The 24,695-nt window shown below is 54.4% G+C and overlaps 1 protein-coding gene across 4 annotated transcripts in view; it reads left to right on the top strand.

Annotated features, from left to right (window-relative positions):
* FOXP4 (forkhead box P4) overlaps positions 1-24,695 on the top strand; it is a 51,156-nt gene that overhangs the window by 3,299 nt on the left and 23,162 nt on the right. For all 4 annotated transcript variants that reach the window (XM_070361462.1, XM_070361464.1, XM_070361461.1 and 1 more), the window contains exon 2: positions 14,409-14,643. In XM_070361462.1, the coding sequence (XP_070217563.1) occupies positions 14,425-14,643 (219 nt within the window). In that variant the 5' untranslated portion in view covers positions 14,409-14,424. The remainder of the gene's footprint in view (positions 1-14,408; positions 14,644-24,695) is intronic.

Genomic DNA, 24,695 nt, shown 5'->3' with positions numbered 1-24,695 from the left:
TCTTCCTTAGGGGCTGGAAAGTTGGGGGAGTGGTGGGAGGGTCCTTTAATCAATTAATCCCCCAAGAGTTTGCTGAGCCCCTACACTGTCTGGGCAGCTCCCAGACTGGGCATTGGAGTGCCCACGCTGTGAGGGCTGGGGTCTGCACATTGTCAGGGTAGGAAAGGCAGATGAGACATTAGAGAGAGGAGGGTGGTGCAAGGGTGTCTTTGTCAGAAGAGAAGTATGAGGTGCAAGGAGGGGAAGGGTCATCTCCCTGAGAAGGCTTCCCTGATCTGCCACGCCTGGCATGGCTGCACCCTTCTTCTCTACCTCTAATCCTTTGCTGCCCCACTGCCCTGGTGGCTTTCCCGTCTCTCCAGCTGAAATGCAAACCCCTCCAGCCCAGCTCAAGCAGGTACAGTGCCTTTGCTTTTCTAATACCCCAAACTGTGTATTCTTGCCTGGAGAATCCCAGAGACAGGAGCCTGGTGGGCTGCCATCTATGGGGTCGAACAAAGTCGCACACGACTCAAGTGACTTAGCAACATCAGCAGTGCAAAGTAATACTTTCTTCCATCCAAGGAGCTCTGGCACAGTTTCCTTCAAAAGCTCCCAGCTTCCCAGACCAGGGCAGGACGGGCACTGTTTTTGACTGGATGCTGAGGCTCCAGTGGCTGCAGTGGCTTCCTATGACTTGGTGCCAGGACTCTGGAACTCAGGGCAAGGAACTCGGGCCTTCCCAGGGCAGAACATGGGTCACAGGGGAAAAGGCTTTGGAACCTGCCAGTGGTGATGAGACTCTGGAGAACTTAATTAAGCTCTTCGAACCGCAGTTTTCTTAAACATAAAGTAGGTCAGTGATAGCAGTTGAGAGCATGTTTGCCAGTGGGATGGAAGAGCAAGTGTAAAGTACCTAGAACGGTGCCTGGCACACCGTAGTACTGACCAAGGGGTAGCTTTTATTAGATTCTCAGCACTGCCAGGCCACGTGCTGGACTCGAAATTAATCTCCATTTTAAGGGTTAGGAAAATAAAGCCTAGAGAGAAGAAACAGCTTGTCTGAGGTCACATAGTTAGTTAGTGGTGGGGCTCCTAGAACTCCCACCAGTGTAACTGGTAGGGCTTGAGTCTCTGCTATGGGGAAGGGAGAAAGGAGAGGATGGGAGGGCCTGCCACTTCCCCTCCCTCTTTCATGGGCTCAGGCCTGGGTGCCCCTCAGTCCTCCAGCGAGAAGGCTGGATTTCCCCTTCCTGTCTTCCTTTTAAGGGAGGATCTGGGCTCAGGACTTGGGATCTCTCAGCTGCACAAGACCCTGGAAGGTCCACCTCCCCCCAGCATCCTAAGGTGCTCATGGACACAAAAGTGGGAGGGATAATACCCTAGAACACAGAGGAGGAAAAATGGTACCATCTTTCTCTAAAAAAGGGAGACTCCTATGGTTTGGAACCCTGGCTCACACAGTCTTATGGAAGATAGATTTGGCTGGCAGTCTCAAATCAATCTGGGACCCACCTCTGGATGGATCACCGTGGAGAAGCAAAAAGCTCCTTCCCTTGAGGGTGAAGTCACTGTCTTTTTCAGTGTTGCCTTCCTGGATTCTCCATGGAAATGCATACCTTCACCCACGGCCAGTGCTGCCCTGTTGGGGGGCACAGGAACCCTCTATTCCAACACCCCCCATACCCAGGCTTGCAGATACAGTTGGCTTGTGAAGTAGCATTCAGGTGGGTCCTGGGAGGAGCCTGGACTCAGAGCATGCCTGCCTGACCTAGAAACCAAGAGCTCCCAGCACAAAAGATACCCATTTGGACAAGGCCACAGTGTGCTGGACTAGAGAGTCAAAGCTGCTAGTGCCTCAAGGAGTGAGCCATTCTGGCCTCGGCCAGGCTGGTGGTCTTCCTTCCTTTGATCCTTGTCCCCTGCAGCCTGTTCGCCTGGGCCCAGAAGCCCTGCCTACCTCCCCAGGCCCCATCCTCTGCCCGACTGGAGCCTCCCAAGCTGGGACCAGAAGCTGGGTGGGGTCATTGGTGGTGCAGGGTGTGGGGAAAGGGTTTTTTCTCTCCCACTGGGAGTTTCTGACCATACCTACCTGGGCCACAAGTGCAGATGGGAAGGAGTGGGGATGAGACGGTGGGTTTTTCTCAAACGGTTACAGAGTAGGGTGTCTAGACTAGTGACCCCCCTGCATTTGTTCAAGATAGGCAGGGTCAGTGGGTGGAAGTTACCCAGAATTTCCTTGGGCAGCGAAGGAGAGACAGATGATGGTGACTGGAGGGAAGGGTGAGTTGGGGATTGGAGACCGGGATTCCACAAACCTTGTGGAGCCATCACTGTGTGCGGTGGCCTTCCACCGCTGAGCTGCCAGAGTCTCTCCGCAAAGAGGTTTTAGCAGAGGTGGCTCTCTTGCAACTTGGAAAATCAGAAATGGAGCAAGTCCCCCAGTGAGGATCTTTCCCACAGGTGCTGGTGGTGGGGGGCAGGCTCTGGTTTCCATACTCCCCAGCCTGGACAAGATGCCTCGTCCTAGCGGCTGAGCCTGCAGGAGGGCTGAGCTGTGTGGAGGGAAACCGGCCTAGTGGGCTGGTGAAGGGGCTTCTGTTTCTTCATTCCGGCGGCCAGCGGGCAGACTCCGTTAGATTCGGTTTCCCAGCTCTGGAGCCCAGGCTTCCAGGAGACCCAGGCCGAAGGAAGTTGGTCCAAAAGAGGGTAGCATATACTTCCTCCCCTCTCTCCTTCAGGGGGTTCTTTGGGCAGAGTGTATGCGCCTTGAAAGAAAAGGGCACGCTGCTGGGGAGCATTTGGGGGAGGGATGGGGACTCGGGATTTACAGGAGACCGAGGGAGGGGCGGCTGCCGCTTGTGCTTGGGCGCAGTGCTTCTCCAGGCTTCCGCATCTCCAGTTCGGGTCGTCTCCGGGCCGGGTCAGAGTCGCAGGCGCTTGCGAAGGTCGGATGTTGAGGGAGCGTAGTCTGTCCACTTGGGGGAATCTTTCCCTTCGGAAGCCTCCAGGGTTCACAGGAGAGGCCGAGCTCCAGGTTCTCGCGCCCCGGCTGAGCGCAGTCGTTCAGGATTGCTCGCCCGGCCAGTGTTTCCCGGAGCCTCCGCAAGCGCATCAGTGCGAGGTGCCGGCAGCTCCTTGATCTCTGAGACCTGAGCGCTGGGACGTGCGCGCCGAGTGTCTTCGGCCCTCTCCGAAAAGATGCTGGGGGCTTTTGAGAGGTCCAGGGAACTCTGGAAGAGGGGCCGGGTGGCCTCAGGTCTTTCAGCTACAGGGAGGGTCTCCCACGCCTTGTGCTGACCTCCTTGAGCTTGGGGCCGGTCTGGGTTGCGTGGGTCTGAGACTCCCTGGTGAGCGGCTCGGGTAAGCGCCACTACCCGCTTGTTCATTCCCTCTGCAACCTTGACCATGGACCATGATGCTCCCTCTCTGAGCCCCGGTTTTCCTGACTGTACTGCTGGGGAGGGAGCACCCACACTCCCCTTTCCCTGCTCTCCACTTTCTTGCAGCTGTGGAATGAAGGGATTGGGAGTTGGGTGAGAGAGGAGACTGGTCCCCTTTGTTCCACCGCCTCCGCGGGTCCTGCCCGACAGGGGCGCTGTGGAGCGCGGGGCAGCGACCCTGCGGCCCAGAAAAGTCTCCTCCCCCCCAATTAGGCAGCGGAGCCTGATTAGAGGGGCCACTGCGTGCCCCCTCCCTCCCGATCCCCATCTACGAAGATTTGCCTTCATCAGAATCTCACATCCTCCAGAAATTAATTTGATGCCTCTTGTTATCAATTAATTGAATCTCCTTGGGAGAGAGAGCTCAGCGAGGAGGGCTGCAGCTTGGCCCTTGTGTGCTGCCGCTCTGCCCTCCCCCTCACACCAGGACAGCCTCACCCCTTCCCCGTTTCTATTTTCCTGCTTTGAAATTTATTTTCTAAAATAAAACCACTGATATGGGCCTTTAGCCCAGTTTGGCTTGGATGGTTACCCATGGACTGGACACTACCTGAGATTCACCCTTCTGAGCTGGTGGGGGAGGGGGCAGTCTTCCTCTCCCCTGGGCCCGGTTTGATCCCTGCATTCATCAGCAAAACCAAACCCTTTAGAAATTTGGCCATGACCTTGATTCTGTGTGCTTCGAGGTCTGCTGGTGAGAAACTCGAAGAGGAGGATCAGGCTAGGAAGATCTGGGGACAGAATCATATACACACAGATAAACATCCTAGTTGGCAGAGGAGACATTGATCGACCAGGCTAGGGACTGTCAGTCACCAGGAGTTTATTCTTGTGAAAGTTCTGTCCTTTTTAGATGAGGCATTTAAGATCTGTTGCCCCCACCAGGGCTGATCTGTTAAATGTACAGCATAGGGCACAGGTGTGTGCCTCCTGCCAAAGAGACCTAGAAGGTCAGACTCTGCCTTCTGCACGGAAGATGGAGGAGGAAGGTTCTAGAAGACATCCTAAGTCTGGGAAGGGATTATGGCAGGTACAGAGTGGAACGAGGTGGTCACCGGACCCTGACTGAGGGACTGTGATTTGCCATTTCACATACCTCCTCTCCTTGTTCTTGCTTAACAAGTGAGGTCCCCTGGCCCAGAGAGGTGATTAACTTGTCCAGGGTCACACAGTTGACTGGAACTTGTCCCTCTAGAATGCTGGCCGTAGGACTGAGATCACAGCTGGGCTAACTTCACCCCTTTGTTGGCTCTCACAAGGTTTATTACAGTGGTAAATTTCACATAAATATCTCTGCTTGGCTTCTTTTGAAAAACCCAAACACTATCAAACATGGAGCCTGTATTTCTGTGGGGTAAAGATAGGCTGGGGTTGAGTACCCTCCGAGTCCCACTTGGCCCCCTTGGGGAGCAACTTTGTCATGGAGATTTTGCTGAAATGGCAACCCACTCCAGTATTCTTGCCTGGAAAATCCCTTGGACGGAGGAACCTGGTAGGCTACAGTCCGTGGGGTCACAAAGAGTCGGACACGACTGAGCGACTTCACTTTCACTTAAGTATTCTAGGAAGAGCTAGGCAGGACGGGTGTCCGAGAGGCTTTGCAAGGTCTGTACAAGCTCAGAAAAGACCTTTGAGGACACCCTGACCCACATCTAATTCTCGCACAGCTGCTTAAGAACTGATGGTGGTAGATGAATTTCCCCCCCTTCTTTCTACCACGGAGGGAATTTTAGGGTCTTACGTCTTGAGGGGTCTGTTCTAAGCTGAAGTTAGCCCATCCGTTCCCAGGTGAACCCCTCTATGAAAGTCATCACCCTCTTACCTGCCATCCCCAACAGAAACTTAATGTACTTTTTGGTGGGGGAGAGGATACTTTCTTCCAAGAATGGAACCACAGGTGGGGACTAGAGAAGCACTGGGCTGCAGTAACCTTTCCGGAAGTCATCCTGGAACAGGGAGAAAGATGTGGAAGGATCCTGTATCTTGCACATTTGAATATGGATGTGTTTTTTGGATGCCTCTGAGTTGGTACCCAAGATTTCTGTAAATGCCACTGCTAGATATCATCAGGGGAGACAAAGAGAGGGACCAGGGCCCAGAGAAGGCCAGACCACTGGTCTGTCCCAGGCTGGCAGGAGCCCTTCCTGTGCCCACGGGAGCCCCCTGGTGCCAAGGGCACTACCAGAACCAGGCTCCAGATGGCCTCTCAGGCCCTGGGTGAGTACCCCACCCCTTAACCAGTAGGCCCCCCACGAAAGACGGCACTATTTAATTAGCCATCTCTGATTAACCAAACTTGGCATTCGGCTCCTCTTGCCCTCATCTTTCCCAGCTCCGAATCAATGGCTTTGATATGCTAATTAGGGAGTAATTTAATTTCAAAAGGCCGCAATTAACAAGGGTGTTGTGGACATGCTGTAGTTAAGCGGAGTAATCTAATTTGCATTAGTAACAAGCAGGGACTAATTAGAAGCTTAATTAGACACTTAGATGGCTCTTATGTTTACTTTCTTAACGAGATGGAGTGGGCTCTTTGGTTCTCTTTTTTTCTTTTTCTCATTGTTAATTCTTTCTTTTGGTCACGGTACTCGAAAGAAGTATTGAGGGAGGCCACCTTGCTAGGGCCTGGTGGAAGCATTTTGGGGCGGGAGCCAGTGAAAAGTGTGCTGGGGCAGGGGCATGGTGATGGTGGCGAGGCAAGGTTCGGATTCCTGGGAAATTCCAGTGACCGCCCTCCAGGCTTTGCCACCTTGAGATGGAATTCCAGGGAAGAGCTCTGGTTTGGGAGCTGTAGGGTTTCAGTTTGGCTCAACCTCCTAGCAGCCGAGAAACCTTGAAACATCACTAAACTTCCTCAAAGTGTGGTTCCTTCAAACGTCACAGTGAGTGCCTGTGTGTGACAGGACATGGGAAAGAACTTTCAAGGCCTCTGTGAGTGGAATAGTTGTTACTAAAATATATTCACAAATTGTGTGCCCAGGCTTCACTTACTGAAGACTCAGCTCAGAAGTCACCTCCTACAGGAAACCTTCCCGGAGCATCTTACTCCCTCGAGGCATCCATAGCCAGCCCCCTTCTCCAGTATCTCCTGAACGTAACACTGGTAAAGTTGTGTGTTGTGTAGTCAGTTTTCAACCCTGGCTGTACCGGAAATTTAGAATGCTGTTAAAATTCTCCATGCCTAGATCTGACTTCCCAGAGAATCCAATTAAATTGATCCGGGGTAGAGCCCAGGTGGGGGCTTCCCAGGTGGCACCAGTGGTAAAGAACCCGCCTGCCAATACAGGAGATATAAGAGACAGGAGTTCAATCCCTGGGTCAGGAAGATTCCTTGGAGGAAGGCATGGCAATCCACTGCAGTATTCTTTGCCTGGAGAATCCCATGGACAGTAGAGCCTGGTGGGCTACAGTCCATAGGGTTGCAAAGAGTTGGACATGACTGAAGCTACTTAGCACACAGAGATATATATGGATATTTTTTAATGCTTGTGTTTGCCTGTGTCTGTCTCTCTCCACCAAGCTATAACCGCCCTCCCGCCCAGCAAGGGCTGTGTTTTATTCACTTCTGTGTGCCCAAATGCCACTACCCTCTGTGGCCAGCGTCATTCACACAACTCTGTGACAACTAAAAAGTGCTGATTAAAATATTTGATGTCATGTGGAAATGGTTATGATAGTAAGTGGTGAGTGGGAAAACAAAAATTCAAACCATGTACAGATTATGAACCCAAGCTCACGTTTTAGAAGTTTATATGCAAAAAAAAAAAAAGAAGTTTATATGCCCAACGAGAAAGAAAATGGACGAGACTGAAAGGGGTGGGGCCCCAAAGTCTAGCTCTCCAGCTGGTAGACTTACAGGTACTATTCATTTATTTCCTCTTCACATGCTTCTGCCAAGATGTCCTACTTTTATGATTAGAAGATAAAGTTATTTGAAACTTGGAGGAGAACCTAGAACAGAGAACCCCGGGATGGCGGCTCACCTTCCAAATCAGAGGCGGCTACAGACTTCTAAGAGGCACATCCTTAGCCTGGCATGTGCACTAGCTCCTTGGGCTTGGAGGTTTTGTGCTAAGAAGAGGCCTCGAATGATCCCCGAACTTGGACACCAGATAGTTCCCAGTGTGCCGTTCAGGGAGATTCTTAGGCTGAAGCGAGAATCTTAGCAGGGAGCCCAGGGCACCAGACTCTGACCCACACAAGAGCGTCCCACAGTCCAGGGAGGGCCCTGGAGAGGGACTGAGCTTTTTTTCTGGAGCTCTGATGGCCCCCTCAGCCTGAGGAGAGACACTGCCCAGGCTGATCAGAGTGCCAAGCGGTCATGGGGCTCGCATCACCCTACCTTGCTTTGGGGAGCCTATTGGGAGCTACAGAGACATTCTAACCCTTGGGTTCTATCTCACTTTCCTCAAGTGCTGAAGAGAGTGAAAATGGACGAGCCTGGAATGGGTGGGGCCCCAGCGTCAGGGCCGGGATGAGGGGATGGCATCTGGTCTTGCTGGGTCCCCACAACGGTAGTAAGTAGCCTTCTCTGCATACCTTCAGGCAGCGATACCGCGGCAGCCCTGTGAGGAAGGGTTACTGTATTAGCTTCACATGACAAATAAAGAAACCAAGGCTCAGATGGTGACCTCACTGCTCATGTTCTAATTACAGAGCTAATAAGAGACCAGAGCAGGGTCAGCAGGTAGGAGGTCCAATGAGGGGCTGGGAGGAAAGGCCGAGGCCCCCAGGGCTCCTGCAGGAGCCCTCCTCTCACCTGGTGGCCCGAAGCCAGTGGGCCTTCGGGGCCTGAGCTGGATGGGCAAGGGGATCCCCAGGCCTTGGGATGACAGATTGGGAAGTATCCTTCAGGTGCTTGAAATGCCAGCGCTCGTTGTGAAGAGCCCTCTGCTTTACATCCCTTGACACAAGTGGGATCTGATAGCAGGACAGCTAGAGGAGGAGGAGGAAAAAGAGAAGGGAGGAAATAAAAGGCAGCCCCATGCTCTGTTCCATATGGTACCTGCTTATGTGTGGCTTTTTTTTCCTCTAAATTGCACCTTATGAGAACCTATCTTTGAAAGTCCCCCCACCGCCATGTGGACTATTTATAAAGTCTTTTATTGAATTTATTAGAACATTGTTTCTGTTTTATGTTCTGATTTTTTGGCCATGAGGCATGTGGGATCTTAGTTCCCCAACCAAGGATTGAACCTGCTCTCCCTGTTTTGGAAGGTGAAGTCTGAACCACTGGACTGCCAGGGATGTCCCATGTCTTTTTATATAATCCAGAATTGCATCCATTTCAAAGACTCTTTGCTCTGAAGGAAGTCTTCAGAAACCAGTGACTGCTCTTGTGAAGTCAGGCCTTTTGCAGATTGCTGTTCCCCCTACATTCAGTGTACACTTTGCCTGACCGATACCTGCTTATTCTTCATTTCTAAGTATAGATGCCAGTTCTTAAAAAGAAGCCTTCTTTGCTCCTCCATATAAATTGAGTCTTTTATTTGTTCCTTGTACTCATATTTATAGAATTTGTTTTATTTGAGCTTATCTACATGTGTCCTTATTTATCGTCTGCCTCACCTTGTGGGGACATAGCTCCCGGAGTGCAAGGCCTACTCAGGTCTGCACAAACACAGGCTGGCACGTGGGTAGGTGCTTAAATATTTGTTGAACCAATGAATGGATGAAGGGTCGTTGCTGGTGAAATATTCTCCTGGGCAGCATCAGAAAGAGAAGAATGACTTTGTGGCCAAAACTTCACACTACTGGCTAAACTTTCAAAAAGACAAATGCCAAATTTACCCAGGAAAAAAGGGAGGTGAAGTTGTACCTCCATTATTACCAGTTGCCCTCAAAACACCCAGGACACCTACGCTGGCTTGTTTGAATTTTGTAAGCCAGGTGGGGGCCAGGACCGAGTTTTAGTATCCTGTAGATAGGGCCTCACTCAGTGCTTGGCTTAACTGGCCACGTTGAATGAACAAACGGTCTTGGAGGTAGATCACCTTGTTTTGGCCACCAGGAAGCTCATAACTGAAGCCAGTGCTTGTTGCTGGAGCCCTGCTGTTGCCTTGGACAGGCCGAATCAGCATCACCTAGGAACTTTTAAGAAATGAATTCTCAGGGCATTCCAGGCCTAAAATCAGAAGCTCCAGGCTGGGGGCCCAGTAATCTGTATTTTAACAAGCCCCCCAAGGCGATTCTGATGCACCGAAGTTTGAGATCCTCTGGCTTAAGCTCTTGGCCCATTTATTCTCCCTTGTACTACCCCATGGTATTATATTTTAAGTAGCTTTGTCTGTCTTTTATTGCAGGCTTCCCAGTCTTTCTTGGAAGTTGATAGCGTTATATACATTGTAAACAGATAGCTACATCTAGTCCAATTTCCCCCATCATCCTACGGAGAAGAAAAGGGAAGAACTTGCCCCAAGTTAAACTGCAAACTGGTGACAGAGGTAGGGCTAGAAGCCAGCTTCTAGTCTAGTCTAGTCTCAGGCTTTCAACTGCCCCCCTGACAAGATTCTAGGTTTCCCAAGGGCTGGACCCCGGTGTCTGCTATTTCAACTCAAATCACCACCACTGCTCTGGGTACAGGTTACCTGTGGTCACGCCCCCACCAGCCGGGCTCCCCCTGAGAGCTGGGGGTGCGCCCCTTCTCCGGCTTCGCGAATGCACGTGGTGCGCGTGTGCGCCCTGCCGGATGCGCGGCCCCTAGCCCCTAGCGAGAGCGCGCTGGGGGCTGCCCCGCCCCTTCCCTCGCTCCCTCCCTCCCTTGCGGGTAAACTCCGGGCATCCATCAGTCTGTTAATTGCACTAATTAGAGTTCGCGGAGGTGTTAATTGGAAAACCCTGGTATTGTGCCTGTTTGGGGAAGAAAACGTCAATAAAAATTAATTGATGAGTTGGCAGGGCGGGCGGCGCGGGTTCGCGGCGAGGCATAGGGTGTCATGGCAATCGCTCAGATTAAGCGATTGTTAATTAAAAAGCTACGGTAATTAATACTCCGTACACCATATGGGCCCGCGGAAAAGGCACAAAAGGTTTCTCCGCGTGTGGGGTTCCCTGTTCCTTTTCCCCTCCCCCCCAGAAAGCACCCTAACCTTTGGGTCCTCCCTTTGGCCCCAAGGTGGGTGGAACTCGTCACTTCCGGCCAGGGAGGGGACAGAGGCAGGCCCGGCGCGTTCCAAGCCGGTCCGTGCTGCGAGCCCGCGTCCTTCGAAGGGCCAGGAGCCTCAGGGGAGGTGGGAGAGCCCCCAGCGGCCCCGCAGATGACCCCAGAGCGGAAGAGGCGGTTGCGGCTTAGACCCTGCTTCCTTCCTTCCTTCCTTAACTGGCCAGAGGCTCTCAGGTGCCCTGGCGCCCCAGGGGAGCCCTGAGAGACCAGAAACCAGGACCTGCCCAATGGTAGGACCAGCACCCCAGGGAGAAATCCTAGAGCACAGGGGATGACTCTGCGCTGCCCCCAGCTTGCAGCAGGGCAGGGTTCAGGGAAGGCTGGGTGGGCCATGACCGAATCAATTTTAGGGAATCCTAGAAAGATCTTGTTCCCTCTCCTTACATGTCCATTTGAAGGAAAAAAAAGCAACCAGTGACTGGCCCAAGGTCACCCAGCTGGCCGTTGAAACCGGATGGTCTCCTTCCCAGAGCGCCTCTTGGCTCCTGCAGGTGGTCAGTCAGCAGCTCTTTGCTGAGGACAGGGGGGTGCCCAGGGCTGGAGCTGGCTTGGCAGAGGAGGGAGTGTGTGGAAAGAGGCAGAGGGGTGGGAGTGAACGGAGGAGGGGGCTCTTGGAGGGGCCCCCTCAGTACCACAGCAGGCAGCCCAAGTTTCCACTGGGAATTTTGAGGCCTGCATTTCCCTTTGGGAAAGGGACAGCTTTGATTCAAGTGGACCCTCCGTGTCTCTCAGCTGCCACTAGAACTTGGTGGTTTCTTATCCACACACTGGGGAGTTTTATTCCTGGAGCTTCCAAGTCCGAAGAGACCTTCAGGACCACCTCGCCACACAGAGACAGGGAAACAGAGGCGCAGAGGAGGAAGGGAAAGGATTCACAGCTGCTTGTGACTGAGCTCAGGCGCCCTGACACTCAGGCCCCTGTCTCCTCCCGCCAGAGTCCAGGTTCCCATGGACACTGGCTTTCTCCCCTATCCTTATGGGAACCAGGCATTGATATCAAGGCCTGCCTCCAGCACCCCACCCCAGCCACCCCACCCCTACCTGGCTGGGCCCCAGGCACACAGAACCTGCTCACCCACAGTGCGGGAACACCCCAGTGCTGTTACATCATCCAGCAGAGAGACAGGCATGAGGCTACCCTCTGCCCATGTGCTTCCCCTCGGGAGGGCAGGTGTCTCAGGGCAGAGGTGAGGGTGTGGAGATTCCTGGGAGCACCCACCTGCAGATTTGGGTTCCTGATGGTGGGCGGGCAGGAGCCTGGGGGAGGGGGCAGAGCAGAGTGCCACGTGGGAATTAATGCCATTCATACACCCTGCGGAAATGACTTTTCAAATGCATATAATCTCAAGCATGCAAATGAGAGGCTTGCTTCACCCTGTTTAATATGAATGATCGGCGCTTGAATAGCTATTATTATACACCACATTGCAGCAATTATGTTGTTCACTGGGTGTCGCTCTATATCCCCCCCTCAATAGAAAAGAAAAGGACACTTCTGTTTGCATCCTCCTTCCTTTTTTCTCCTTTTCTCCAAACTTGCTGTCTGATCAACTTTATGGTGTGTGTGAGTGTGGGAAGGGGCACTCTGTCTTACCCCAAGGAAGAAACTGCTGGATTCTCTCTCCTTTCTCCTGTGCACACACACACATACCCCTGAGGCTCTGGTCTTTGTCCCCAGGGGCCCAGGAGTTCTCAGATCTCAGGGCAGCTAGACTTGGAATGAGGGCCAGGGTCAGGCCGAGGGAGAGCAGAGCGGCCCTGCTGTCTCCCCCTCCCCCTTGGGTAGCAGCGGGGGTACCCAGGCCTGAGTGCAGGAAGGTGCTCTGTAGGCTGCTGGGGGGAATTGAAGTGGGTGGTTGTGGGGAGGGGGCTGGAGCCCTGTGCTCTGGTGGGTGGAGGATGGTGTCCATGCCATCCATCATTTGGCAGCCACTGGCCCCCGGGCTGACACGGCCATTAAGGCCTGAGACGGAGTGCTCAATCTCTTCCAAACCGTCACCCCCAACCTTGCCCTTGCCCCCGGCCCAACTCCTCTCGGAACCCAGGATTGGGAGCCGCAGCTGGGTTGGGGGGGGGGTGGGTTGTAAAAAGCCCTTGGGAACACGCAGAGAAAAAGGGACACTCCAGCAGCGCAGGGTCACCCAGGGGGCCGCACAAGAGCAGGTGTGATGTGCCACACGTGGACTGGTGGCCTCTCCAGGGGCCCTCAGCAGTGCTCTAGCCCCCCAGATCCCCCATACCCTCACTGTCCTTCCCATTCTGAGACAGTGGGGCAGAAACAGCAAGGGGCTCAGTAGGGTGACGGGAAAGAATTCTTCCAGAGTGAAAGAGAATTTGGGGGCTGCCTCTTTGGAGAAGAAACTAGGGCAGTCAGTCTCTTCCAGCCGTTGGTCTATTAAAGCCCACCCGCACCCAGGTATTGGGTCAGGGACTCCATGTGTCTGTGGGGTCTGCAAAGGCCAAAAGGGAATCAAGAAGGGGAGGAAAGATCACCGACTGGCTTCCACCCTTTGATCACTGTGTGATCTGGGCCAAGTCTTCGACCTCTCCAAGCCCAGGGCCTTCACCCTTACAAATAGAGGGCAGGTGAAGAAGGGACCAATCATTTGTTGGACCTTAATTCTGCAGGTGATTTGTGTGTGCTGGTTTATTTACTCCTCACGGGACTCTGAGGCTGGGAGAAATTCCTTCTACAGACAAAGAAACTGAGATTTAGGGAGGTTAAGACTCCTGTCAGAGATCAGTAGTGGGTACCAACTGTGTCTTGTTGGCTGAAATCAATGTTCCTCTCCAGGGACTGTGGCTTTGGCAATAGCTGGAGACCCCAGCCTTTGAGAACAGCTCTGCCCACTGAAGCCCCCCATCTGCTTCGGTCTGTGTAACAGGTATCTGAGCTAGTGCACCCTCCATGAGATACAGAAGGAACCGCAGGGCCCCTCCTTGCTGGCCTTGACCATCCCAGTCATACCCTCTTGTCCTTCTGAGCATGTTTTTGCCACTGCTTGAGAGGCAGTTTGGGGACATGGGGGAAGAAGACACAGGATTCAGGCCTTGGCTCGGCCTTGGGTAAATCTTCTGATGCTCTGGACCCTCGGTTTCCCATCTGTAAAATCAGGACGAAAGGAACGGTCTCCCACGATTCTTGTGAGAAGGGGTCCGGGTGCCTGTAGAGACAGTAAACACCGAGAATCAGCTTTGGGCAAGGCGCTGGGCTGAGGGCCTTAGAATGGACGGTCAGGGAGGCTGGACCACCGGCTGCCCGCGTCCCGGGGGCAGCTCCAGGCCCAGCTGAGGGACTGGCATCCAGTAGTGGAAGCTGGGCAGACGGCAGCTGCCTGTGCTGCAGCCAGGAAAGGAGGCCCTGCCCTTGGGGAGCTCCGGGTCTGGGGGGAAATAAACACAACGGCCATCACAGGTGTTGAGGGGAGGCAATATGGTGGCTCCCAGTGAATACCTCACCTGCTTTTAAGTCCTTGCAGACCCCTGCCCATCCTGGCTCTGCCTTACAAGCTAGCCTGGAGGGAGAGGCCTGAACTGGTTTAGGGGTGGGGCGTCGCCCCCTCGAGGAAATATGGGGCAATGGGGGCGCCTCAGCTACAGGCTGGAGCTGCCCTCACCTGGGCCTGGGGGGAGGGTGACATTAGGAGGGTCTGCGCCCCAGCAGGGGTCCCAGGGTCGGCCTCCAGGAAGTTGAGAGGGAGAAGCCGCCCCGATTCGGTGGAGCTGTGTTGTTTGGGGACGGGGGTGTTGGGGGCATCCCTTGCAGGCCCGCCGTCCGGCCTTCGCGCCTCAGCCCCTCCCCCACGTCTCTCCTCCTTCTCCAGGTCCCGCTAGAGCGACATGATGGTGGAATCCGCCTCGGAGACAATCAGGTCAGCTCCGTCTGGTCAGAACGGCGTGGGCAGCCTCTCCGGGCAGGCCGATGGCGGCGGCGGCGGCAGTAGCGGCGGCGGGGCTGCGGGCCCTGCCACAGGCGGTGCGGGCAGGGACTCGGCAGTGGGCGCAGACAGCAACGGCGAGATGAGCCCCGCGGAGCTCCTGCACTTCCAGCAGCAACAGGTAGGAGCCGGCACGCCTCCCCAGCCACCTGGGAGGGATGCCGGATCCCGGTTCCCCGGGGACCTCCGCTCCCAGTCTAGCTGCCTGACCTTAACATTCTTGAGAAGATCCAACCAGCAGGGACCACCAGCGCGCCGCCGCCCCCCCCCTCCCCCACCCCGGCCCTAGTGATCACTAAGGCCAGGGGAGAGCAGCCCTTCCAGAAAGGGTGGTGTGGCTGGGGGCCCTGAGATCTCTGGGCTTAGGCTCAGAAATGCCCACAAGGGCAGACAGATGGCTGGGCAGCAGGCTCGAGGGGGTTGCATCTTGGGCAGGCGGGCACCTGGGCTCTTCCTGCACTCTGACTAAGTTAACAGGGTTGGGGGAGGGAGACCCTGCTCTTGGTGTCTCCTCTTTGGCCTAGGGGGCTCTGCACTCATTGGTAGCTTTACTTTGTTTGTATTGTAATGCATTCCCCACCTGCACCTCTGCCTCCGGCCCCTGATCCAAGCTGTGAGTCAACTCACAGGCACCAGGGGTCAGCGTACCCGGGAGGAGTTCACGAGCAGCAGGCAGAGGCAGGCCTCCAGGTCTAGTGCCCGACTGGAAACTTCTGTCTGTATCCTCCTCCCTCTTCCCCCTTCATCATTCCCACCCTAAACTGAAGAGTTCAGGAGTCCAAGACCAGCCTCTCTGAGGATCAGGAGGCCTTAGGGTGGGGAGCCTGGTTGGGTTATGACAGAGCAGGGGCCCCAGTTCCCAGCCCCACCCGGGAAAAAGGGAAAATCATGCTTGACAAGTTCAGGAGAACCGGCCCAGCCAGCCCTGGCCTTGGGATGCTCCTTCTCTTATTTGACATTGCTTCTCAAATCACTGCTGGTGGCATTACCCCGGGGGGGTGGTCCTGCCTCCCTGCCTGTGCCCCTCCCTGCCCTGTGTGCACAGGTGTGTGCCCCGTCATCTCTTGCTCTCCCCCAGGTTTGCCCTGAGGCTCCTTCTCCCACTTCATAGCCCCTAAGGGGCCCTTTCCCACCACACTTGAAGCCAGAGGTCAGATTGGAAGCAGCACTGTCCGAAGGCCGACTCCCGAGCTGGTTAGCCAGGACTGACGCAGGAAATGAACAAACCCAGGTTCTGTCTCCAGCTCTCCTTCCCGGCAGTCCATCTGGGCCAGTCCTGGGCTTCCCTGAGCCTTGGCCTCTTGGCACCTGAAGTACAGGGACTGTTAGGATCAGATGCAATTTGGGCGTGAAATCCTTCCCCCCAGTGACTGATCCATACGGGTGTGAACAGAATTGAGGACTTTAAAAATCCCTTCCTCTTGCAAACAGTGGCAACTTGAGCAGAAAAGGCCTGTCTCCTTTCTCCAGGGAGATGGTCCTTGGGAGTTCACTGGCATCTCCCAAGCTTGCCTAAGCAGGTTCCCTGGGGAAGAGACCCACAGAGTCTGTACCATCTATGGGGGACAGAAGGTCAAAGGGCAGAACCCTACCCTTTATCAAAACAATAACAAAACACACCAGGACGGAGATCTCCAAGGCCACCCATTCTGTATGGGTGAAAACTTCTCTCGCACCTCTAGGCAGACAGAGCTATGAAAATTTGTGAAAGTGGAGGGAAGGCTAGGGGGAAAGTTTCTTTTAAAAAATTATTTGAAGAGAAGACTGAGCACCAGTGAGCAGGATAAGCGGGGAGAGGTGTGGGGTGGGGAGAGACGGGACTGTCTGTACTGATCAGGTTTCTGTGTTCTGCGTTGCACTCAGGCTGTGTTTTACCATCTATATTCCACGTTCCAGTTATCCCTGTTTGTTTTGGTGAATATCCCAAAGTCCTGGAAAATCCTATATCTGTTTCACAAATAAACTGGGGTGGAGATTTGGAGGCAGGCGGAGGGAGGGCTGGTTTATCCATTTGCGCTCACTACGGGCGTAGTGCCTAGGGCCAAGGAAAATATTTGAGACTTAAAAAAGGTTTTCTTGGCTCCAAACTATGAAAAGAACCCTGCAAAATTAAAATTATAAAATTGTCAATTAAAAGGAAACACTCTGTGGGCCATCCTTCTGCCTCCAATATATGAGTGAAGCTTTGGCGAGGGGAGCTTCAGGGTAACGATTTTTGGTTACCCCCTCCCCCCCAACACATGTCTCTGACTCTTTGTTGGGAGAGTGAATGGAGGAAGAGGGCTGGGCCCAGCAAGTGCCTGCTCCCTCTCAACCCCAATCAGGAAGTCCTTGGAGGACAAACAAAAACTCTGTGCCTCTGTTTGATGCTTTGGGACTTTAATCCCCTTACCTTTGTGGTGTTGTTTGTGGGAAGTTTGTGTTGTTGTTATTCCCACATCACGGATAAGGGGGCAGCCAGAGGCAGCACTGACCTGTCCAGGTGCCAGGGATGGTAGATCTCGGTTCTCCCGGCTCCTGGTGTTTCCTCGTGCAGGGCTCAGCTCCTACCACACTTCGCAGTCCCCAAGGCAGCAAGGCCTGGCGCCTACTAGGTGCTAAATAAACCACTGTTGGTGACTGAATGAGAGCTCTCCACTCTCAGGCTAAAAGCACTCTTAAAACAAACCAACAAAAAGCAGCGCTGGCCGCCGGCTCTAAGTGGCCACTCCAGAGGCCGTGAGTGGGTCTGCGGGTGGCGCCCTGGTCCGTCCTCCTTGTGCCCCCGTGGCTCCTCTTCCTCTGTCCGTCTGTCCATCTGTCGGTTGGTCCCTGCCCCTCTGCTCTGGATAAACAAGCCCTGGAAATGCAGTCTTGGCCTTTGGGAGTAATGAGTTGACAAAGGAGAGAGAGAGATAAACAGGGCGAGTCAGAAGTCAGGCTGGTGACAGGACTTTAGGCCGAAACAAACAGTGCTGAAGAGGGCAGCCACGTCACTCTGGAACAAGAGCCGGCGCCGGTTTCCATGCAACAGCAGGCCGAGAGCTTGTTTAAACAGAGGCGGCCAGGGGGTGGGGGTGGGGGGGCAGGGCTGGGCTGCCCGGCCCTGTCTGACTGGAGAGAGGGTCCCCGTCTGGTCTGGCTGCCCTGCCTCGGTCCAGCAGCCAAGGCCCCAGCTTCCTGCTCCCTCCTCCCAGCCCCTTTTCGGTGAGTGACAGAGCCCCACTGCCTCCACTCTGTCCTTGGGGCTTTCACCTGGTCTCCAGTCTCCTGGTGAATCTCCCCTGAGAAGAAGGCAGGGGGAGGACGGTGAACCTTGGAGCGCACATTCACTCAGCAAACATGCATGGAAGCTCGTTTTGCACCCAGCACCCTGCTGGCCTGCTGGGGTTAGTGATCCTGTTAGAGATGCCTTGAACCCAACAGGCGTGCCAGCTGCCCATCAACCCCTGCCTTCCTTCACCAAGCCAAAGTCTCCTTTGGCCCATATTTCCCCTCTAGGATGGCATTTTTTCTTTGAAGGTTACCCTTGCATTTTCTCCTAATCTGACTTCACCTGTATGAACACGTTCCTGGTGTGTAGGGCTTTCCCTGGGGTCTCCACAAATATCCTTTGGGCTCTCCGATGGGGGCACAACCAGGGCTGGGAGAAGTGTGTGGCAGCTCTAGGGAAGTGAGGTGGAGGGCCTGGGGAGGTTTCGGGGGCCAGGCTGGATGCTCGCTGGACTTGGGGCCAGGAGGACTGGGCCAGGCAGGCGGCGGGCGGGGGGGACGGGCAGCGGGCAGAGCGGCTGGGCTGAAAGGCGTCCGGGGCCTCCAGAGCCGCCACTCCTATTGTCCTCTGGTTGCGGGGGTGACAGGTCAGCAAGGGTCACAGGAGGGTTGCCTAGCGTCTGGGAACTCCCACTGCAGTTGCTGTGGCAACCGGGGCCAAATCCCACCCTGTTCACATCCTGTGAGGAGATTCAGAATGGTTGGGGGCTCTGCACATTAATGGGCTTTTACCTCAGCCCCCTCCATAGAGACGGGGGGTGGGCAGTGTCAGGGAGTTGGGGGAAGGAAGAATGGAAGAGATTTTCCTTTCCCTCCCCCATCTGGCTCTCGTGGCCCCAGCTCCTGGGGGGATGGGGTGGAAAAGGGGGAGTCTTCGGAGGTGCATTAGCACAGACACCTCACACGTGCTGACAGCAGTTGCCTTTCGTCTGCAGGTCTGGGGCCCATTTCTTCAAGTCTTCGCTCCCGCCCCAGATCCCATTCTTTCATCTCCGGTCCCACACCCTCCAGACTCCCTTTCTCTTTCTGTAGAATGAGTCCTTTCCCAGGAGGTGCTGGGGGCCCTGAAGGGAGAGTCAGGGCCCACACTCCTCAGAGGGGAGACTTAGAAAGTTCACGCGGGGGAGGTCCCAGACTTGCCGACAGCTGCAGGGAGTGTTAGAAACTCCCTGTGTCCCTCCTGCCTGGGAACAGGGGGCAAGTGGGAGGTGGGGTCAGGTAGTAAGGTGACGGGCAGGGTCCTGAGAGGGCCAAATTCCCCTTCTCATACCCCTCCTGGGTGACTAAGCCAAAGGCCCCCCTGTTTTGCGTGTCTGCCTCCTAGTCCAACAGGAAAGGAAGTTTCCCTAAGAGGGGAGAGAAAGGTAGAGGAGGAGTGTCCCCAGGCCCCTGCTTCCTCGGGACTAGGAAGGAGCCTGCCCACTGTACCCCCAGGCTTCCCTTCTGCTGTGGAATTCTGAGACCCCCTCTTCCCACCCCCCGGCCTCTTTCATCTCCCTTTTACACCAGAGTTCTTGTCCTTACTGATTACAAGTTTGGGGACAGTGGGGAGAATTGAGGGGGAAGAAGGTGAGTGTTTCCTCTTCTAAGGGTGAAGGACTGAAGCCAGGTGGGCATATCCCGGGACCCCCTCTCAGTGGGTCAGCTAGGTGTTCTCCTGCGGGAGCCCCAGTGGGAGTCGGTGGGGAGGGAACCATATGCCCCGGACAGCCCCCACTCCAAACCCCGCTCTTAGAGCCCCTGCGGGGTAGCTAGCGTGAGGGCAGTGGCTGGGTTCACGGCAGCCCTGAACCCAGACCTGGGAGCAGACCCGCTTCCAGAGAACTCCAGTTACTGGGACATGTCTGGGAGGGGAAGCGCCGCCACCCTGCCACCCTCAGCCCACAGTGCTTCAGTTTCTTCCAGATCCCACTGCTGGACCTTCCTGGGGAGCTGGTTTTGGCCCCGAGAGGCTGCACCCATGCCGCTGGGGCAGGAATGGAGGGGAGGGCCGGCTTCTAGGGAGGGCCTTGCCCTTCTGGGCCCTGGTGGGTTCTTTTGTTAATTGTCTTCCTTGGAGGGGTCGCATTCTCAACACACTTGTTGGGGATGGGGTCCTGAAACTGGGCTGTGTGTCTCCCACCCACGTGGGCCTGCCTGTATCTGTGTGTTGCTGGTTTTCATTTTAATGGTTCTAATTTGAGAATGTGCCGATGTCATTTTTACGAGGTTGGTGTAAAAAAAATTTACAGCCTTCCCCAAAAAGCTTTTTTTTTTTCCAAGGGAAAAAGGTGTAGAATCACTTCGGGGGTTTTATGGTCTCCTCTCCCCCATCCTCCATGCCCCTCCTTCTCTGCGTAATTTCATTTTTATGTCTCTTTGCTGGAGGACAAAGCCTGGCTGGTGGAGAGCCTGGATCCCCCCAGGTCAGCACCCTTGATGGCTGGGACCCCTGACCTCTGAACCCTCTCCCTGTCCTCTTTCCCTCCACACTCTGGTCCCAGAGGACTTGTATTTCAAGGAATAGACAGAGGTTTCCTGTACCAGTCAACAAGTACTTATTAGGTACCTACTGTTTACTAGCAGTGGGTTAGATATCTGCTCTCAGAGATTATATCTGTTCTTTCATAAAATTCTCCAGCAATTTTTCCTCGAATATAGAATGCAATAAAAAACCCAGCATCCCTGTGATCTGGCTGCTGCTCATTCCTGAGACTTCCTCAGAAGCTTGGCCACACTGGCCTTTTTGGTTCATAACGCTCCAGCCTTACGCCTGCTTCTGGACTCTTGCACCAGCTCCTTCCAGTCGTATATACCTCCCCTGAAAGAGTAGCACCCTCATCCTCAGTGTGTCCTAGGAGGGATCCTCCCTGGCCGTACAACCTAAGTAACCATCCCGCCGTCCTGCACGACATGGCCACCATCTCACAGCTCGCTTCACTGTGTTGTAGCGTCTGTCTCATTCGATTAGGATGTGAGCCCGGTTAAAGCAAACACACCGTGTCCCCAGTGTCTAGGACAGTGTGAGTGCCCTGCGGGACTTCATAAATACTCCCTGAATCATGGATAAAGGAATCAAAAGTCGTATTCCAGGGGGACAGGTGATCAGGTGATAGACCTTCCTGGGAGGGCTTTTCAGGTTTGGGGTGGGCTGGCCCCCTAAACACCCTTCTAGGGCCCCTTCCTCTAAATCTAGCCAGCTCTCAGTTGAAACTGTCCAGACAGTTGAGATCCCAATTTTGCCAAAATTAGTTAGATGCAAACAAAAGTTTCAGTTTTGTTTATTTTGGCTGCCCTTCGCCACCATTGGAATTAAACCAGAGTTTTAATTCCTGGGGGTCCTCCATCCTGCCTGCCCACCTCCTGGCCGCTCTTCCCTGTTCAGAGCCCACGTCAGGCCCAGGGGATTCAGGTTCTGCTTCAGCTGCTGTATGACTCTGGGCACTTCACTGCCCATCTCTGAATTTCCATTTCCTTATCGATAAAGTGAACTACATCAGTGTTTGGCAGATATTTTTGCTGGAATCTGTCGTAAGAAATACCTTTTGTTTGGAGCAGCAGCACAGTTTCATGAAACAATGCTTATGCTTATGTATTAACTCTGATATTTTCATGTGTGTGTGTATTTTTTCCTTTTTTTTTGACCTTCTCAATTGATACTCTATGACCCACCATTAGATCATGGCCAGGCCAGCAATTTGGAAAACACCAGACTAGATAACCCTTTAACCCTCCGGCTCACCAGGTCTGTGATCTGTGCGATTCTGCTGCTCTGTTCTCAAAGTTCAGTCCTTCAAGCTTGTCTTCCTGAGCACCACGTCCTCACACACACATGCACACGCACACAGCAAGGCTGCGACCCCAACACAGACCTGGAATCCTTTAGCTTGGAGAAAGAACTGGTAAACATCCCTGCACCTGACCTCCGCACAGAGGTCACTGGTCCTTCCCTGAATTCTCCCAGACAGAAATGAGGGTGTGGTCTCATCCCGTAGAGGAGAGACCCTTCTGCCCCAGGACTTGTTTTTCTTTTCCTAGCAGCTCCCTGTTGCCTTCCAAGCACTAGCTTCATTCCCCTCCATCCGCGCAGCCCTCCCTGGGTGCCATCCGTTATAAACCATTTGTTCCTAATTGTGGAGATCCTGCTAATGACTTCTGAATGGGCAGTGGGGGGAGGAGAGTTCGGCTTCATTAGCGAGACTGAGTTCTTAGGCTTGAGGGGGAGTGGGGGTGGGTGTAGATGGAAGAGGGGTTGGCTCACAAGTCCTTCTGGTGGCAGTGGGCAAATGATCAGGAGCTGCCTGGGAAGGTGAAAGATGAATCACCATCACAGGAGTTAACGTCCATCCAGGACCTGCTGGGTGCCACACTGCTGAGTACTCCATGTACACTGTCTCGTGTATTCTTCACAACAAACCTCTGAGCTGACTACAGGGTTATTCCCATTTTACAGAGGAAGAAACTGAGGCTCAGAGCAGGATTTAGCCAAGGTCATTCAGTAGATGGGGGAGCCAGGATTTAGGTCCAGATCCCTTTGACCAGGGACCTGTTCAGTTCAGGAACTGAAAGGACCAGTGCTGCCTCCTTGAGAGGAAAACTAGACCCCACTTCCCAAACCACAGAGCTGGGCATTCGGTTTTCAGTCTGAGCGGTGGAGGGAGAGGGAAAATAAGCTTGAAAAGGCCAACTGGTTCCCAATTTCCTGTTGCTTCCTGAGCCCTCCATGCCTTCTCCCTGGTGGGATTTTTTTTTTTTTTTTTTCTGGCTGTACCACGTGGCTTGTGAGATCTTAGTTCCCAGTCCCGGAATCAAACCCTTGCCCCCCTGCAGTGGAAACATAGAGTCTTAATCATTGGACCTCCAGGGAATTTCCAACCCTGATGGGACCCTAATTGCCTCTTTCCACCAAAAGCTGTATCTGGGTATCTCCGGCCTGCAGGGAGGGGGAACTGAGCCCACTTTCCTCCCGGGGAGATTCTCTTTTTGGTCTTTCCCCCATTTCATCCAGCTGTACCTCCCCTTCACGTCTAGACAGCTGCAAGCTCCCGAGACTTCAGGGAAGGCACATTTGTAGGCCTCACCAGACTGTGCATGAGATCACGATGATCCCTCCATGGGGTAGAGGGGGGCTGGGCAGTCGGCGGTGTCTGAACTCCACTTCCTAGCTATGGGACCTTGGGCCTCAATTTCCTTGTCTGTCAAATGAAGCCAGTGACACCTGCCCTGTCTAGCTCGAGGTTGGGAAGCTTCACCTAAATGTAGAAGTGCTTTGAAAACTGCCAGGCCCTGTTCACATGCTGGCTCCGGAGCTCTGTGTCAGCCTGGGCCTGCCTTCCCTGTTCAGCCTAGACTCAAGTACATTTCACAAGGGTGTCTGCCAGGTGCTGGTGGCCGGGGCAGGAACCCACTGATCCATTTAACAATGTCTCTGTTTTCAAGGAGGCCAGGACCTGGTTGTCATCAGCGGAGAAAGGGGGGCTGCATCTGTCAAGGTTGGGTGGGAGGTGTCATTTCCCACATGTCTCAGAGGTGGGCAGTCTGCAGTGATGTATCAGGCCCTAGCTGAGGCAGGCAGGGTAGACTTAACGCCTGTAGTGCCAGGGTGGTGACTGCGAGTCGGATGGGGCTTTAGAAAGTCTCAGACCTACCTGATCCCATGGGTGACCACCCTGGGGGAGGACTTCCTGGGCCAAAGGGCCTCTCCTGGCCCGCCCTTCCTCCTGGAGCACCACCCCTGGCTGGGGGTCTGGATGGGGGTGAGGATGAGGCAGCATCACAGTGCGCTAAGCATAAATGACCAGGACATCTGTGGAGGGGAGCTTGGGCCCCAAACCCCTGTCCACCCATCACCCGCCCCTGGGCAGCTGTAGGTGGAACCAGGTCCCTCATTGGGTCGGGTGTTGGGGCTGGGCTGTAAACAAAGTCCATGAAATGAGCATGTGCTGCCCACTGTGGCCTCCCCCATCTTCTCTGTCACCCCTCAATCTTCTCCAAGCCAGTAACGAGGCAAGTGGCCATGAAAGTGAATGAATGAGTAAAGGATGAACGTATGAAGTGCCTGGAGGAACAGCCCGTAGGCTCTCCAGCCTCTGTGCCTACTTACCCCCAACACAACTTGATTTTCTGTCCCTGGAAGTGGTTTCAAGGTCCCCAGACTCGCTGTCCATTTCTGTTGTCTGTGGGGTGGGGGTCGCTATGCTTTCTCCCTTCTCCCTTCACCGTCCTGGTGCAGTCCTGGTGAGCCTGCCCTTCCAGACTCCAGTCAGCACTGCCACCACCTCTGGGCTCTGGCGCCCATTGCCGCTTCAGCCTCCGACGTCTCATCACAGCCCTGGGACAGGGCCATGTTCTGTTTCCCCAGCACCTAGCACAGTCCCGGGCACACCGGAAACGGGAAGGAGTGTGTGGGGAAGGCTGGGAGGTCAGAGGAGGTGACACGCTGGCCAGGCCTAGAATTTCACCTGGTCCGCTGTCACCTGGTCTAACAGGAGAAAAGCTCAGAGTGGTAGGAATTGGGGAAGTGGCGGTGGGGGGGCGGTGCGGTGATGAGGGCTTGCCTCAGAGAGTTCTCACAGGAATGAGATTGTAAGGCCCTGTCATTTTTTCCCTGTAAGTCTTGTAATTTCATGCTCCAGGGGCCCACAAAGTAGGAGAGTGGGGAGTGAATTCAGCCCCCCAGGCCACTCCCCCCACCAGGAGACTGCTCAGCGCGCCCCGGCTCAACTTCCCCTGGAAATCCTTCCCATGTGGCTCCTCTGTTCCTACTAGAGATCTGGGGTGCATCTGACCACCCTGACCAGCGCCCCTTCTGGGTCGCGTGGGCTGCCAGCTCCTGACCCCTGACCTTTCTACCCCATCTCTACCTTTGGAGGACGTAGAACATCTGTCTAGCTTGTGTCACTAGACCTGGGGGGGGTCCCTAAAAATGAGGCACATAGAAGC

This window comes from Bos mutus, chromosome 23 (genome assembly GCF_027580195.1).
Source record: "Bos mutus isolate GX-2022 chromosome 23, NWIPB_WYAK_1.1, whole genome shotgun sequence".
NCBI classification, from domain to species: domain Eukaryota; kingdom Metazoa; phylum Chordata; class Mammalia; order Artiodactyla; family Bovidae; genus Bos; species Bos mutus.
Note: the sequence above shows the minus strand (reverse complement) of the source record. Positions and strands in the feature narration are given on the sequence as shown.